Source organism: Cervus canadensis, chromosome 32 (assembly GCF_019320065.1).
Source record: "Cervus canadensis isolate Bull #8, Minnesota chromosome 32, ASM1932006v1, whole genome shotgun sequence".
Lineage (NCBI taxonomy): Eukaryota > Metazoa > Chordata > Mammalia > Artiodactyla > Cervidae > Cervus > Cervus canadensis.
The window spans coordinates 19,740,037-19,757,391 of NC_057417.1; the positions used below are offsets into that span (position 1 = coordinate 19,740,037).

At 50.1% G+C, this 17,355-nt stretch overlaps 1 protein-coding gene across 5 annotated transcripts; it reads right to left on the reverse strand.

Moving 5' to 3' along the window:
- Positions 1–2,631: 2,631 nt before the first annotated feature.
- Positions 2,632–14,252, reverse strand: CD19 (CD19 molecule). 5 transcript variants are annotated; one of them, XM_043455778.1, is made up of 16 exons: positions 14,140–14,250; positions 13,579–13,866; positions 13,054–13,260; positions 12,629–12,922; positions 11,495–11,602; positions 11,190–11,238; positions 10,225–10,313; positions 9,757–9,870; positions 9,527–9,631; positions 9,378–9,446; positions 9,215–9,274; positions 9,065–9,121; positions 8,418–8,510; positions 8,217–8,315; positions 4,920–4,953; positions 2,632–2,951 (listed from the first exon to the last, which is right to left on the reverse strand). In XM_043455778.1, the coding sequence occupies exons 1-14, from the start codon at positions 14,219–14,221 to the stop codon at positions 8,227–8,229; spliced, it is 1,704 nt and encodes a 567-aa protein (XP_043311713.1). In that variant the 5' UTR covers positions 14,222–14,250; the 3' UTR covers positions 2,632–2,951; positions 4,920–4,953; positions 8,217–8,226. The 5 variants fall into 5 exon arrangements, with proteins under 5 accessions (XP_043311713.1, XP_043311709.1, XP_043311711.1 ...); XM_043455774.1 differs by having other exon boundaries at positions 2,632–3,812; XM_043455776.1 differs by lacking the exon at positions 4,920–4,953.
- Positions 14,253–17,355: the final 3,103 nt, after the last annotated feature.

Below are 17,355 nucleotides of genomic sequence, written 5' to 3' on the forward strand. Positions count from 1 at the left end.
CCTCTGGCTCCACCTCTCCGCCTTTTCATTGGTCGCTGCACCCGCCCATCACGCATTCACCACTGAAACCAAGGCGCCAAAGATTCCAATCAACCTCGGCACAATCGTCGTAGGTTTCGATTCGGTCCGGCTCACCCATTGGCCTGACCTGCCTTCTACAAGGCCCGCCCACCGAATGGAGTCTTTTTCCTGGTTGGTGGAGGAGCGAGGCATCCTGGGAATTGTAGTCCGCAAACCCTCAGGCTAGCGTGGAGGAAATCGGGCTGGCAATAGCTTTCAGACACCGCGAATCTCATGAGTGTCCACTTTCCTCTTTCCCCCAACTGCATGGTGGGCTCAGTAATTACACTACACGCCGACCCCTTGCATACGCCTCTCCTCATGTGCAGAATCGACGCAACACACACCCGGAGCCACACTTCAACACCATACTGCTGCTACTGCTAACTCGCTTCAGTCTTGTCCGACTCTGTGCGACCCCATAAGACGGCAGCCCACCAGGCTCCGCCGTCCCTGGGATTCTCCAGGCAAGAACACTGGAGTGGGTTGCCATTTCCTTCTCCGCTGCATGAAAGTGAAAAGTGAAAGTGAAGTCGCTCAGTCGTGTCCGACTCTTAGCGACCCCATGGGCTGCAGCCTACCAGGCTCCTCCATCCGTGGGATTTTCCAGGCAAGAGTACTGGAGTGGGGTGCCATCGCCTTCTCCGCAACAACATACAACTCTCCGAATTCCCTCCTACAGCGTTCCTCACACAGGACGTCCCGACAGACACTACACGGGCCATATCAACACAACATGCACTCTTGCAACACTCTCCCTCGATATGCACCTAAGAACACCCACCTCGCAAAAAACCTGGAAGGGCAAACACAAATGAAAAATAAGAGGTTTAATTCTCCCTGTTGAAAATAAGGATCGTGATTTCTCCCCCTTCACTCTTTCAGAATTTCTTTCTTGGAACTTTTCAAAATGTGTGTAAATCTGTGTGTGTGTGTGTGTGTTTCAGTTGAAGTAGAGTTGATTTAAAACGTTGTGTTCATTTCTGGTGTACAACACGGTGATTCAGTTTTGGTTTTTTGTGTTTTTTTTTTAAGGCTAGCTTTTTTTTACATCAACGTTTTATTTTATTTTATTTATTTATTTAGTTCTACCACTTTATTGCTACCAACCCATCTCCCTCCACCCTTGTGTACACATGCTCAGTCATGTAATCCCATGGACTTCAGCCTGCCAGACTCCTCTGTCCATGGACTTTTCCAGGCAAGAATACTGGAGTGGGTCGCCAACGTTTTATTTTATTTTTTCTTTTTTTGGCTGGACTGGGTCTTCCTTGCTTTGTGCGGGCTTTCTTTGGTTGCAGTGGAGGGAGGCGGGGTGGGCGGCTACTCTTCGTTGTGCTGCCCAGACTTCTCACTGTGGTGACTTCTCTTGTTGTAGAGCACAGACTCTAGGCATGGGCTTCACGGGATTGGTATTTGTGGTGCACAGCCTTAATTGTTCGGTAGCATGTGGAATCTTCCCAGACCAGGAATCAAACCCATGTCCCCTGCTAACGCAGGCAGACTCATCCACTTTGCCACCAGGGAAGTCCATGATTCAGTTTTATATATTTTTTCTTTTTCAAATTCTTTTCCATTATAGTTTATTACAAGATACTAAATATAGTCCTCTGTGCTATACAATAGGACTTTGTTGTTTATCTATTTTATATATAGTAATTGTATCTGCTAATGGCAAACTCCTAATTGATCCCAACCCACCCCCCACCCTTTCTCCTTTGGTAATCATGAACCTGTTTTCTTCTTCTGTGAGTCTGTTTCTGTTCTGTGAATAAGTTCTGGAGCCATCTTTTTGAAAGGCAAGTGTCAGGGGAAATAGCTCCAGCTCCAACGGGAGACTAACAGCCTAACTTGTAGAAGCTCTCCTGCAATATACAAAACCACTTACCATCTGAAAGATGCTAAAAGCTTGTTTCACCCTTGGATAAAAGCCAATCGCCATGAGAAAGTATGATCTACTACGTATGTCTAAAGGTGAAGTCAAGTCCCCTTCTTGAGGCCTAGTCATCGGAAACAGGATATGGTTTTGAATATTTATATTGAAAAGAGGATAATGGGTTATACCTGCTTGGCTTATATGAAAGTGTGAGATTTCTTTCGGCTTTTGCAATCAGTCTCTTAGGGCACTGCCTGTGATGTGCATCGCATTCTATTTAATGCTTATTTAGTAATAAAATGGTTTTCTGTCTCTACCACCTCTGTAGAGAGGTTTTCTGAGTTGGAAGAAGGTTTCGTTTTTTCATTATATTTTCCCAACTGACCCAGCAAAGACACTGGGTACCTCAGAGGTTACCTACCCTCCACACGCTACAGTATTCACACCTCCTATATCAGATGCACCTCAACACACACAGTACAGACACACCCCCTCCTACATGTCACACCTCCCACATTGCCTCCAATAGCATGACCCCTGTTGACCTAAACAAAAGTCAGTTATTGTAGAGAATTCCCTGGCAGTCCAGTGGTTAGGACTCCTCGCTTTCACTGCCAAGGGCCAGGGTTCAGTCCCTGGTTAGAGATCCCTCAAGGGGAGTGGCACAGCCAAAAAGACAAAACCAAAGTCAGTTATTTTTACCAGCAAAAATAGATTTATTCAGGAACAGTAGAGAACAAGGAAGTTATAGCAAAAGCCATAGGCAAGGCCAATAAACAGAGAAGGTCATTGTATAGGAAAAAAAGGGAAGACATTGGGAGGGGTTGTTTTGAAGGAATGTCCACTGGAGAAAAGTGGGAGTTCAGGGTAATGATGGCTTCTCACTGTCCGAGTTGCTGGGGTAATGGATTTCTTCTAGGAGATGAAACGTACATCTTTTCCTCTTGGGACCTGTAACTGAAGATTCTTTCCGGTCCATGGTTCTTCCATTAGGGTCTTTAACTGACAGTTCTTCCTGTAATTGATGATGAGTGTCTTCAACTGACAACTGTTCCTGTAACTGATGAAAGCATCCCCTTCAACTGCACTTTGGTGAGGGTTCCCTTTATTAATTTTCACACCCCTGACACCTCACACTATATATGCCATACCATATTTCACACAGAACGCCCACACAGCATAAAGCCAATACCACCTGTCTCTCACACACACAGGGTTCACATGGCTTGTGCTTCACACACCCATCCAATACAGCATCTTGACAGCCACCTACATCCTATCCCATCCCCCTCCTCTGCCACACTGATATCCACTACACATATACCTCAAGTTAGCCCATATCTTAAGTCCTCCAAATAGACTCAGCCAAAGTCAAGACTGAAGTCACACAAGCCCAGCAGGTGGGGCTGTTTCCCAAGGGACAAAGACTGGCTCTGGCAGCGTGGACTCCAAGGACTTCCCAGCCCCAGGAAATCATCTTCTCTTTGCAGCAAAGCTGGAAGAATAGAGACTGCACCAAAAGTCTTTCTGCCACCTTGGTCCCTACCTGAGCATGTTCAGCCTCTCAGTCGTGTCCGACTCTTTGTTACCCAAGGACTGTAGCCTGCCAGGCTCCTCCGTCCATGGGATTTCCCAGGCAAGAATACTGGAGCAGGTTGCCATTTTCTCCTCCAGGGGATCTTCCCAACCCAGGGATTGAACCCACGTCTCTTGTGTCTCCTGCATTGGCAGGTGGATTCTTTATCACTGTGCCACCTGGGGAGCCCCTCCCTACCTGAGAGGCTCCTGCAAACTAGGGGTGACTCTGAGGGCCTGAAATTTCCCTCAAGCCTCCGTCTCCCTAAATCCTGTTCACGAGCTATAAGTGGTCCAGTACCTGCCAAAGAAACAGATCATGAGATGGGGAAGTTGGGAAACTTTGAGCGTGGCCGTCTTCTGAGCAGGTCCCTACACTAGAGGAAGTCCTGACCCAAATGTACTGGGTGTCCTCTGGCTCTTGGGACACAGAGGCCCTTAATAAATGCCAAATAATTATAATAGCTAGGACTTCCCTGGTGGTCCAGTGGTTAAGACCCCGTGCTCCCTATGCAGGGAGCCGGGGTTCAATCCCTGGTCAGAGAACTAGAAACCCACATGCCCCAGCTAAGATTCCTCATGGTGCAACAAAGATCAAAGATCCTGTGTGCCACAGCTAAGGCTCAGCACAGCCAAATAAGTAAATATATATTTTAAAAATCATAGTAAAAATAGCCAATGTTCGAGTGACTACTATGCCGCTGTCAGATGCTTCATATTTCACTTAAGACTCATTAATGTAGCTATCATGACAATGGCTATTTTACAGAGCAGGAAACTGCAGCACAGAGAGCTTGAGTCACACAGTCAAAAAAGAGTGGATCTGGGATCAAACCCAGATAGTCTGATTCCAGAGCACTGGGCTGGAGTTGGCACACCTTGGTTCCTCTCTTCCCCCAAGCATTCCCCAGGTAACCGAGCTCACATGACTCGTTTTTGCCCTCCAAATCTTAGGACTTGCCAGAGTCCTTCATTGACTCCTCCTTTCCCATTCATTTCTTCATCTTTGCCATCCTCTGATTGGGTACCAGAGGCACAGAGAAGACCCAGACCTGAATTCACCCTCAAGGAGGAAGGATGCTTTCACTAAGAGTCACAAATTTACATGCTTCAGGCATAGACAGTAAACCTACGTGAATGAAGCACGGCTGGGTGAGAGACAATAGAGAATGGTGGGGACTACGGCAATATGGAAAGTTTACATTAGTTGACGGGTACGGTAGGGAGAGGGTGAATCTTGAGCTAGATGTGGGAATTTTATTTTCTTTTTTGCCACACGGACTGTGTCCAAGATGGAAGCCTAAGAAAATGCTGAAGGTTCATTTCCCAACCCCCACACTCCAAACATACACTATGCAAATATAACAGGAAGCATCACTTTCTTTCTTTTCTTTCTCTTAGTACATACCTGAGCTCAAAAGCAGGACAGAATTTTCCCAGTGCTAGAAATCAAGAAGGAAATCAAAGTCACAGCAGTGAAACAGAAGCCCATTGGAATGCTGGGGTCCCTAAGATTGGAGTTCTAATGACCACCTGGGGACAGAGGTCAAGTCTGCAGTTTCAGGAAGAGCATCGAGCTGAAACTAAGCCCCCTGCACAAAGCTGGGAGCTGAGAAAAGACTCTCTCCTGGGCACAGAAGACAGAGGGGGGAAAAATCCACCCACACACCTTGGCATACAGCTTGGAAAAAGTCATCAGAATTCCCAGAGCCATTGGAGTATGGGTTTGGATTCAGACCAAACCTCTAGGGTAAAAGCTTGCTCTGAATAAAATGATAAGAAACCCGTGTAGCCTGTAAAACTGTGGCAGAAGCCAAATCAAGCTGGCCCCAGGAGATGTGAGTGGGGCCCTGGGAACTCAGGGGACTCCTGCAGGAGAAACTAAGAATGCTTCCATGGTGACATCACCATGTACAGATGACAGTAATCACCTCCTCCCTAATCCTACTTTATAACTGGGAACACTGAGGGTCAATGATTTTGAGTAAGTTACTTAAAGTTGGTTAGCAATTAAAGTATTTAATTTCTCTGTGCCTCAGTCTTCTCAGCTTTAAGGCAACAATAACTTTAGTGTACCTTCCTCATAGGATTGTCATAAAGATAAAATGAGATGCTACTTGTAAAGCATTTATTAATATTAGAACTATGTCTGATACATCGTCCTATGAGGAAGGTATACTAAAATAGCTAAAATGAAAGTGTTAGTTGCTTAGTAGTGCCCGACACCGCAACCCCATGGACTACAGCCTGCCAGGCTCCTCTCTCCATGGAATTCTCCAGGCAAGAATACTGGAGTGGGTTGCTATTTCCTACTCCAGGGGATCTTCCCAACTCAGGGATCAAACTCGGGTCTCCTGCATTGCAGGCAGATTCTTTACCATCTGAGCCACCAGGGAAAAAGTAAGTTTTAAAGTTTCAGAGATAAGAAGGAACAGAGTCTCAATAATAAACACAGGACATTATGAAGAAAGAACTGGAGCATTAATAAAAGGGATTCTAGGACTTCCCTTGTGGTTAAGGTGGTTGAGAATCCCCCTGACAATGCAGGGGACACGGATTCGATCCCTGGTCCAGAAAGATTCCACATGCCGCAGGGCAACTAAGCCCATGCGCCCTAGAGCTCTGTGCTCTGCAACAAGAGAAGCCACTGCAATGAGAAGCCTACACACCCCAGTGAAGAGTAGCCCCACTCACCGCTACTAGAGAAAGCCTGCTTGCAGCAACAAAGACCCAGTGCAGCAAAAAATTGAAAAAAAAAAAAAAGATGTATGGCTGAGTCCCTTTGCTGTCTACCTGAAACTATTTACAACATTGTTAATCAGCTATACTCCAATACAAAATAAAAAGTTTAATTGAAAAAGAAAAAGAATTCTAGAAATAAAAATGTAGGTATTGAAAAAGTCCAGGCAGTCTTACAGAGAGCAGGAGAGGGATGAGGTTTCAGATACCAATTTTCAGAAGAGCATTGGAGCTGGGGCGGCCAGGCAGAAGATACCAAAACTGTCAATGACTGAGTCCATCTTTGCCTGAGACAGGAATCTGGGTGTGGTGGAGATTGCTACATCAAGTTTCAGGGCCTGGAGACGTTTAGCTCTGAAGTCTTGGTGTCTGTGGTTTACATCACAGGCAGTTTACCAGGTAATAGGCACAGTGGCTAGAACAGGAGCCAGATTTCTGGATTCAGCTCTGTGAAGTGCTAGTCATGTGACCTGGCCTCTCTGACTCGGATTTCCATTTACAAAACTGCACTTAGGAAGGGAGGGTGTCAAGAATGATATAGGTTCTGGAATTAGACTGCCAGAGTTCAAATCCTGACCCCGATCTTTATTAACTAGGCAAGCCTTGGGCATGTAATTTAGTGTCTCTGCGTCAGGTTCCTCATCTACGAAATACGGTTATTTGTGGAGGTAAAATGAGTTAATATACATAAACATACATACACATGTAATAAATATAAAATATTTTGATACAGTCTTGGCACATAAGAGCTTAATAACCTTGTGAGGTGATTGGAAAGATTAAATGTATTCATTGATGTCAGACTATAGTAGACGCTCAGTAAATAACAGTGATGGGACTTCCCTGGTAGTCAAGTGGCTAAGACTCTGTGCTCCCAAAGCAGGGGACCAGAGTTCGCACCCTGGTCAGTGAACTAAGATCCTACATGCCATGGGCAACTAAGCCCGTGTGCCACAACTAAAGAGAGCCACGTGCTGTAACGACTGAATGCTCTAGAGCCCATACTCTGCAACAAGAAAAGCCTGTGCTCCACAATGAAGAGCCTACACAGTAAGGGGGGGAAATGCCGAAGCTAAAGAGCCCACATGCCACATCCAAGATTGCAGATCGGGAGTGCTGCAACTAAGACCCGGGACAGCCAAATAAATAAAATAATAAATGGAAGTGATGACTGCCAATTCCTGGATTGCTTCCTCTTCAGTTGGTGCCCCTCATACAACTGCTGAATGAACCATGACTGAATGCCTGAATGGCGGGAATGGCAGGCAAGTAAGGGGGATGAGTGCAAGCCAAGTCACGGGGGAGAAGGCCCTGTGGTCCCCAAGACACAGTTCTCCCTCCTCCGCTGGATTCCAGAGGGGCTGGGAGCACCAGCGTTCGAATCTTCCCTTCCTCTCCCCCATAAGGGCACTGTGTCCCGGAATCGGAAGGGCTCACTGAGTTTGGGGTCCCAGGTGGTCAGTGATAAAGAATCTGCCTGCCATGCAGGAGACATGGGAGACGTGGGTTCGATCCCTGGGTCGGGAAGATCCCCTGGAGGAGAAAAATGGCCACCCACTTCAACATTCTTGCCTGGGAAATCCCATGAACAGAGGAGCCTGATGGGCTACAGTCCATGGGGTTGCAAAGAGTCAGGCATGACTGAGCAACTGAGCACACACACACACAGTTTATTTGGGGAGTGCAAAGGGGGCTGAAGTTTCTCTTGTGTACACACACACACACACACACACACACACACACAGAGTTACACACATCCAAAGGCTGACAAAACATTGTTCCAGAGGCTGACGCTGTCTTCTTGGGGTCCCAGATTTCGAAGTCGGGTGAGGACCTCAGGGCCCTGAAGAGGCTCAGGCTATGCAGAAGAAAGGGTGATGGGGAACAGGTCCAGCAGCCAGCACCCCACTTCCATCCCTATTCATCTCCCTTCTTTCGCATCCTTGGAGGGCAGTTCCCAGCTTACCTGAAGGGAGTCACCTGGTGCTCCACCCTATGCGAGCCCCTCCTCCCCATGCCGGCTCTGGTCCATCGGGATTATCCATGTTCTCATAAGAGTCTGCATCTGGTCAGAACCAGGAAGGGGTAAGATGTAAGTAGAGCCGGAAGTCAGCCAGGAGGGAGGAAGTCTCAGAGGACCACAGGAGGTGGCAGGAGATGCACCCACCTTCCTCATGATTGGCACCAGGCTGGGCTCGAACGAAACGGAGCTGGGGAGCTGCATACAAGATCCCTCTCATATCCTCATAGGATTGGGACCCTGTATGGGCAGGGCACAGAGAGTTGGAGGCCTAGGAGCCATCCTGGGGACTTGGGGAAGGGAAGCGCAGCCTAAGAAATGGAGGGGGGTCTTAGGGGCTTGAGCAATATTGTGCTAGGAAGGGTTAGCACCAGGTTCTGGGCCTTTGTTCATTGTAAGGTTTGGTCACATGTGGGTTAGATCACATTCATGGTCAGAGAAAAAGTCAAGAACAGAATTGGAAGGAGTCAGAGTCAGAGTTGTCAGGAGGTTGTAGAGAGAGCTTGGGTCAAAGCTGAGGTCTGCACTGGGGCTGGGGTGAGCTGGAGGTCAAAGTCCAGGCTGGAAGTACATTGAGACTGGGGCTGCTGTTGATGATGAGGGATGGGGATGGATACTGGGGGTCAGGATAGGCTGTGGGGTCAGTGCTGAAGTTAGGGTTAAGAGTCAAGTCTAAGGTCAGAATTAGGCTTGTGTTAGGGGTCAGAGCCAAGGTCAAGGTGGGGCCTGACTTCAGAGCCAAGGCCACATGAACCCAATCTGGGCAAGACAGGCAGGTCCCAAGCACTTCTCACCAAGGGAGGTTGCCTCCCTGCTGGGGTCCCAGGCTGATCCATGGGGGCTCAGGAAGTCTGGAGAAGGAAGAGGGAAGTCATTTCTGGCTTTTGAGTCACACACACACACACCCCACCTCCCCACAGGAACGTGACCATCCTCACACACACCTGTTGTCCTGGTGACAGTCGGGGCCAGTTCTTCATCTTCATTCTCATAAGACTCAGCTCCTGCAGGAAAAAGAGAACTCCAGGGACCACTCTGCCCTGTAGGGGATTCCCAGCCCTGTGGGTTCTCCCGAGTCTCCGAGGCCCCACGAGGTCCCCAGATTACCGTTAGAAAAGGAGTCTTCATCCTGAGGATCCAAGCTCCCTTCCTCAGGGTTCTCATAGCCGCTGCCATCTGGTGGGAAAGGAGGGGCATCCAACGAGGGCCCACAGCCCACGGCCCCGAGGAGGTGGGATGGGGGAGAGCAGTCTTACCCTGGGAGAGTTGGTCCTGCCCAAGCTTGGAGTCGTTCTCGTAAAACTCGGAGCCCTCTTCACTGTCCGGTTCCTCGTAGGCCTCCCCTTCCTCTTCTTCTGGGCCTGGGGTTCGGGGATGGAGGTGGGAACCGGGTCACGGGCCCCCTCCTTTAGGCCCCAGTCCACTATTCCTACCCCAGACCGCTCCGACACCTCTCATGTGAGTAATCACCACCCCCATCAATCACCGGTTCCTGGCGGGCTCCGGGACCCCGCGGCTCTGGCCTCCTGGACGTCGCTGCGCGGGTTTCCGTAGGACGGCGCGGCGGCTCCGAGGCCCGCAGCCCACCGCAGGGCGCGTCCTGGCGGGTGAGAAGAGATGGAGGCGATCAGGGCTACGGGCAGAGGATGCTTCCAGGCCCTGCTGGAGGACTCCGCATCTTGGTACCCAGCCTTGAGCCAGGGCAGAGGCGGGACCTAAATCTAGAGACGAAGTTCTGCTCTCGCAACCCGACTTACGGTCCCGAGTCCTGGGGGCGGGGATATGAGCTCTGGGGGCGGGCCTTAGTCTTGGGGGCGGGGCTCAGATGTAGGCGGGGCTCAGCATCGCGGGGGCGGGCTCTTCACTGAAGGCGGCGCTCCGAGCTCGGGAAGACTTAGAGCTCAGGAGATTGGAGGAAGATGCGTGGGGTGCCCGCTCTGGGTCAGGTACCTACCCGTGCCAGAGTGGGGCATGGAGAGGGAAAGCATGTTTCCGTACTGGCTGCTGGCTCCGTTTCCCGGGGGAGGCGTCACTTTGAAGAACCTGGGGGAGGAAAAGGGAGTTGCACTTGAGGCCAGGCCTCAAGATTTAGGCTAGGGCTTCCCTGGTGGCTCAGTGGTAGAGAATACGCCTGCCAATGCAGGAGACACTGGTTCGATCCCTGATCCTGGAAGATTCCACATGCCGCAGAGCAGCTGAGCCTGTGAGCCATAACTATGGAGTCTGTGCTCTAGAGCCCCAAAACCTCAACTACTGAGTCCACGCACTGCAACTACTGAAGCTTGCTCACCCTAGAGCCAGTGCTCCACAACAAGAGAACCGCAATGAGAAGCCCGGGCACCACAGCTAGAGAGTAGCGCCCACTCTCGGCAGATAGAGAAAAGCCCGCGAAGCAAGAAGACCCAGCACAGCCAAAAATAAATAAATAGAAATATTTTTTTAAAAGATTCAGGCTAAACCCTTCGAGGTTAAAATGTGGTCACTTGTTGAAACTTCCCTGGTGGTCCGGTGGCTAAGACGTGCTCCCAATGTAGGGGGCCAGGTTCCATCCCTGATTGGGGAACTAGATCCCACATGTTGTAACCAAGAGTATGCATGCCGCAACTAAAGATTCCACATACAGCAGGGAAGATAGAAGATCCTGCATGCCTGAACGAAGACCCAGTGAAGCCAAAAAAAAAAAAAAAAAGTGGTCACTTGTTATTAGTTAGCATCTCTCTTCTGACATAGCCTACAGAGGGATCTGTGATCATCCAAGGAGGACTTCACAGAGGAGGTGGCTTTGGTGCTGGTCTTTGAAGCCTGGGCAGCATTTCAACCATAGAGATGGGGAAAAGACACCATGAGCAGAGGAAACTGAGTGCAAAGTGTAAAGTCAAAGTGTAGGAGTGAGAGCGTGGAGGGCACTGGAATAATTACCTTCTAGTGGGATCTGTCATTCGCTTTCTTTTCCTCCTCAGGATCAGGGCTGGTGGGAGTTAAGGGGAATAATCAGAGGAGAGACTCAAGAGTGAAGATTTGGGAGATGCTGGGGAGATAACTTGGAGGAGATGGGAGTTCAAATTCCAAAGGGCTCGGGTCATTTGGGGAGGGTAGAAACGGAGGGAGGGCGGGATTCTGAGGTCTGTTGGGGAGGTGTGGGAGGGAAAATGGTTGTCAGACTGGCCAGAGTGGGCTCTCCTGAGGAAGGAGGGGTAAGGCTTTGGAAGACGAACATGACTCACCTCTTCGAAAATAAAGAAAACCCACCAGGGAAGTCAGGCAGAAGATCAGATAAATTAAAGTCGCAACAGGGACTTTCCAGACACCAGTCTCCAGCAGCCAATGCCATACTGGTAGGGGGAAGGAGCTATGAGATGAAGACCCCAGGCTGGCATCTTGCTTTTCAGCCTCAGTTCCTCAAAGCGCCATAAGTCTGAGAGACCCTGGCCAGATACAGATCCTCAACATCCCAAGCTACACGGAGTGCTCTCTTCCCTTCCTATGAGGACCCGGAACCTCGCACAGGGCCTGCAGCGGCATCTATTAAGCAAACCATGGACAAACTATGACTATCATCAGATGCTATGTTAGGATTTAGAGGAGCAAGATGATCAGCTTCCTGCTGCAGCTAAGAACAGCCATGGTCAGTGTGAAGGGCAGAGTGGAGTTCACAAGGTTAGAAGTGGGATGTGGCCATGTGCTGAGGTTAAGTTAGCAGGGAAAATTCAGACTGAGTATGAGAGCGTGGTTGCAGTAGCACGGTAGGATTGAATGAAGGGAGACAGAATGGGCAGAACATTATAATCAATTTGATGGATGGGTAAGAAAAAAGGAAGGATGCCCAGGTTCCTGGCGTGGGCATGTGGGCAAGGTGTCCTTCACTTACACAGGGCCACCCAGAAGACTATCGAGCTTGATTTTGTAAAGGTTGAGCTTGCAGTGTCCATGGGATATCAAATGGCAGTTCCAGGTGTTGGCTGGGTGTGGGATGTGATGGAGCCTAAAATTGAGTCACAAAGCCTGGTGGCCTAAAGAGGCCTGGGAGTCAAACAGGATGCGGGAGTGTAGACAGACACAAGAAGAGGGCTCGGGGCTTCAACAGTGAGGTGTGAGGGAGGGAGGAAGACTCCCCCAAAGTCTATGGGAAAAAATAACCAGTGGTAGGAGAAGACAGGGAAAAGTGGGTATCTCGGAAGGAAGGGAGGAAAAGAGCTGGGGTCGGTGCTCAATGTAGAGGTTGGAGTTTGGGATGATGAGGCTGGTACTGGGTCTCAGGTCAAGGGGCCAAGGTTGCCTAGCATCCAGTTCTTCCCTCTCCTCAGCCAGCCCTCCCTGCCCCAGCCACTCAGATGAGCCACAGTTGGGAGAAACTCTACCTGACTGGGCCGTGACCTTCAGCTGCATCTGGGTGGTCTTGTTGCCGTGGTCACAACGATAGGTGTCAGCATCTTGAGCTGTAGCCTCGGGCAGTAACAGAACCACCTTTCCCCCAAGGGTGCCCATGACCCACATCTCTCTGTGCTGGGCATGTTTGCTCACGTTTAGGCTCAGCAATTTGACATCAGGCTTCATGGGATACTTGTGGATCCAGGAGACAGAGCCTCTGACGAGGGAGGTACGGGAGGCCCCACAGGACAGCAAGAGCGTGGAGCCCGGGGCCACAGTGAGGTCTGGGGCAGGGAGAGCCACGGCTAGGAAGGTGTAATGCTTGGGGTGGGGGGTCCTCCTCCCCTGCAGATCATCCAGGTCCCAGTCACCATCCCCCCTCTTCCTGGCACCCCCCCCTCTGCCATCACCTTACCACGGTTGTTGCTCTGGTTCAATGTGCTATTTGATGGAGCACAGGCCGCTTCTGTGTGTGAGATCTCGTTAAAGTGGTCCCAGCCCCACACATGCAGCTGGGACTTTGTGAGGTGACCAGAAGAGGGCCTGGGGCCCGTTGAGGTTCTGTTCCCCGAGTCACAGCCTAGGTCATTGTGGTCTGAAGCATTCCACCGGAACAGTTTCCCTGGGAAGATACCCAGAACCAGAATACAGAGACATCCAGGAGAGGAAGAGAGATACAGAGACCCAGAAAGGCAGAGGCAAAGACCCAGAGAGAGACAGAGAGAGAGCGACTCAGAGAAAAGAGTGAAAGACATAGAGCCACGGCGCTGACGTCATAAAGCCACAGGGGTTTTTAGAAGCCACCTAAAACTAGCTTCCAGCTTGTCCCTCGGCCCCTCCGGCCCCTCCCTCCGGATTCATTTCAGCCGCTGGACCTCCTCCATCTCTGGTGGGCCTCCCTCTTCTCACCCAGCCCTCCCTGCCCCAGCCCGGACCTCACCGCTGCCCTTCACGCTGACTGTCCAGCCGGGCTGCCAGCCCTGCTCAGAAGGTGGGCCTGGCTGGCACAGGTAGAAGCCCCCCATATGTTTGGAGACATTGAAGAGAAACAGCAGGGTTCCCTGGGGCTCCTTCAGGGTGCCCAGAGGCCCCACATGGATGCCCAGGCCTGGTAACCCCAGGCTCAACTCTAAGAAGGGTTTTGATTGGGAGCCCCGAAACCAGGCCAGGTGTTCCGGGGGACCATCCGAGGAACCTTCAAGGCATGGAAGCACAGCATTGCCTCCCTCTGTGGAGAGAGAGAGAGAGAGAGGGACCGGGTGGGGTGGGTAGGTGGAAGCGGGGAGAAAGGAACCCCTAGGCCCCTTCACTCCTCACACTGGGTGAGGAGCCCCCAACCCCACAGCCAGGAGTGGATGAGTCCTCAGAGTCCTTCCAATCCCGCCCTGGATTTTACAGATAACAAAATGGAGGCTCAGAGAGGGTAAGTGACTCAGCCAAGGGCACCCAGCCGGAACCCAGATTTCCAGCCCTTCCATCCCCCTCTGCCCTCCGGACATACCTTTAGCCTCCACTAGGCGTGGATCCTCGGGCCTGACTCCCATAGGGGTAAGGAAGAGGAGGAAGAGGAGAGGAGGTGGCATGGTGGCCAGACTCCCCGGGGCGCCCAGCTTCGCCGCGCGGGGGATGCTGGGGCAGGCGGGGACCCGGTGGGCACTGAAGCATGGGCGTCTGTGGGGGCGGGCGGGCAGTCCCCCCGGAGAGGAAGGGGTGGTCACGCCTCAGGCCCTGTCTCCATGCACCCCTCCTGAACCACAAAACTCACCTCCTCCCTGCTACCCCGTTTTATTTTCATCTCAGCCCTTACCACCATGTGAATGACCTTGTCTGTGTGTTTCCTTATTTGATCGCTTTCTGTCCCCCACCTCCCCAGAATGTAAGCCTCCTGTGGCAGAGATTGTTTGGTTCAGACTGCACACACGGTGCCCCAGAACAGGGCTTGGCACGCTGTAGTTGCCCAAGGAATATTTGCTGAATGAGTGGGTTCAGACTCCTTCCTTCTCCCCCTCCTCCCCCCTTCAACCTCAAGCTCTGAATGCGTTTCCTTTCACACACACACACCACCCTGCTTCATTCATTCAACCAATATCTCTTGGGCCTTCTTCCACCTCCGTAAAATCAGCCCATCACACATAGGGTGGGATCCGGCAGACCTGAGTTTGAATCCTCTGCCTTTGCTGCTTGGCTAAATGTCTTCATCTTTCTAAGCCTGAGCTTCATTCTCTTTATCAACTGGGGATAATAATAGTAGTATCCAAAAATTGTTTGTGGAGATTAAACTGGATGATATACATACAGCATTTGTAGCCCATCACAGCACATAGCAAGCCCTCTTTGTCCATGAAAGACGAGGTCCATTAAGAGCTAAGGGTTCAAGTCATTTTGCCACTGGGGCTCCTTTGCAGAGGTCCTGAGAAATAACTGATGGTTAATGCCCCTTTGTCTCCAGATCTCCCCCCATGAAGCTCCTGCTTCAGTTATGGGAGGAACCCATTCAGAAATGGGAAGACTGAGGCCCCCCAAAGGGCAGGGTTGTCTAAGAGCAGGCATTCCGCTGGTGGTATAATTAGACATCAGAATGCAGGCGTCCTGACTCTTAAATCTTTTCTCTGCCTCACACAACCCCGTCTCCTCCCACCCTGCTTTTCCTCTCTCACCTCGCCCCACCCCGTATGTGAAGCTCTATGTCTGTCACTGCTGCAGTCACGCAGGGAAAAGGGCCAGGGACCCAGGAGACCGGCTCTCTTGGTTGCTGGTTCCCAGGCCCGTCTCACTGGGCTGTGGCTTCCTGTTTGCCTGAGTCGAACCTCAGGGGACCCTCCAGCTGCCAGGGCCCCCACTTCCCTTTGGTCGGGTTGGGGTGGCTACAGGGGAAAGACTGGGGCATTGGGAGGATGGAGGGGGCGAGGGAGCAGGACCCCGTGTGCCTTTCATTCAACAGAATCTCTCTAATCCCTTCACTGGCTACTCAGCTGCCTCACACGCCAAGTCTTCTTGCTAAAGCATGTCAGCCCCCTGCTTAGAACATTCCAACGACGGTCATCTGCCTAAAGTCAACATTCCAAACTACGGCCTCCAAAGGTCTGAGTGAGGCTACCCGTGACTACATTTGCTGTCTCAACCCTCTGCCAGTCTGCCCCCACTCAGGGCCTCTGCATTTGCTGCTCTTCTTCCTGGATTGACACTCGGCTCTGCGCTCCACTGGCTCCTTTCCATCACTCAAGTCTCAGTTCAAACGTTACTTCCTCACAGAGACCTTCCCTGACACCCCAGGTACTTTTTTTTTTTTTTTTTTAATTATTTAGTTGGCTGAGCTGGGTCTTAGATGCTGCATGTGGGATCTTTTGTTTCGGCATGCCAACTCTTAGTTGCAGCATGTGGGATCTAGTAATAGTTCCCTGTCCAGGGATCGAACCCAAGGCCCCTGCATTGGGAGCACGGAATCTTAGCCATTGGACCACCAGGGAAGTCCCACCCCTGGGACTTTTAATTTCACACCTCTGTTTTATTTCCTTCCCATCATTTGCCCCAGTCCCAAAGTCTGCTTGATTATTTTTCAAGTCTTCTCATTGGCCTCCTGCCCTAGATTACTCACTCTGCTGCAACAAGGGTCTTTACTGCCTGGTTCACTGACATCCAGAAGGTGCTCATTAAGTGTTGGTCGTATAAAGGAAGGAAGTTAGTTATGGTCACCAAAGGGAAAAGGGAGGGGGTTTATACACTAGGAGTATGGGATTAACGGGTACAGACTGCTATACAAAAAATAGGTAAGAAGCAAGGATTTACTGTATAACTCAGGAAACTCTATTCAAAATCTTGTAATAACCTATAATGCAAAATAATTTGAAAAAAAATGTAATTGAATCAGTTTGCCATACACCTGAAATTAACACAATATTGTAAATCAATTATAAAAAAATTAAAAATAAAAAGGAAAGGAAGTTAGGAAGAGTGACAGAAAGCTTTTCTCTTTCCCCCATGTACCAAGTCACCAAAGTTACTCCATTTCTGATCCTTAATAATTCTAGTGTCAATTTTCCCCTATTTTGGACTCTACTCAACCAGAACAATTTCAACAGCTTCATTTTTTCAAAAATATTTATTTATTTGGCTGGTTCGGTCTTAATTGCAGCACATGGGATCTAGTCCCCTGACCAGGACTTGAATCCCAGCTCCCTGCATTGGGAGCTTGGAGTCTTAGCCACTGGACCACCAGGAAAGTCCCTCAATAGCTTCTCCTTTGGGCTCTCTGTCCTCTACCTTTTACTTCCCATCCACATTGCTCACAGAGAGATTTTCCTTGGGATCAGCCATGTGCTTCCCCTGCTCAACAGCCTTCAATGACTCCCAGGGTCTCAGGTTAAAATCCAAACCTGATAGTTGACTGACTTGCAGGCATCATTTCATGCCCTCATTTCATGCCTTTCCCAAGAAACCCTGCCGCATATACAGGGAGTCTGGACTTTATTCTGAGGCCAAGTGGTTCTTGGGGATTTGTAAGCTAGGAGTTGACATGGTCAGATTTATATTTTCTAAAAGTCTCCTGCTGCAGTGGCAGAGGAGGGGGTTAGAGGGAGTCAGAGAGATCAGAAAGGGAAGTGTTCATTCATTCATTTACCAAATATTTACTATTTTAATAGTGTTACGGTTTATTTATTATTATTATTTTGGCTGTGCTGGCTTTCTTTAGTTGTGGATCTCGGACTTCTCATTGCAG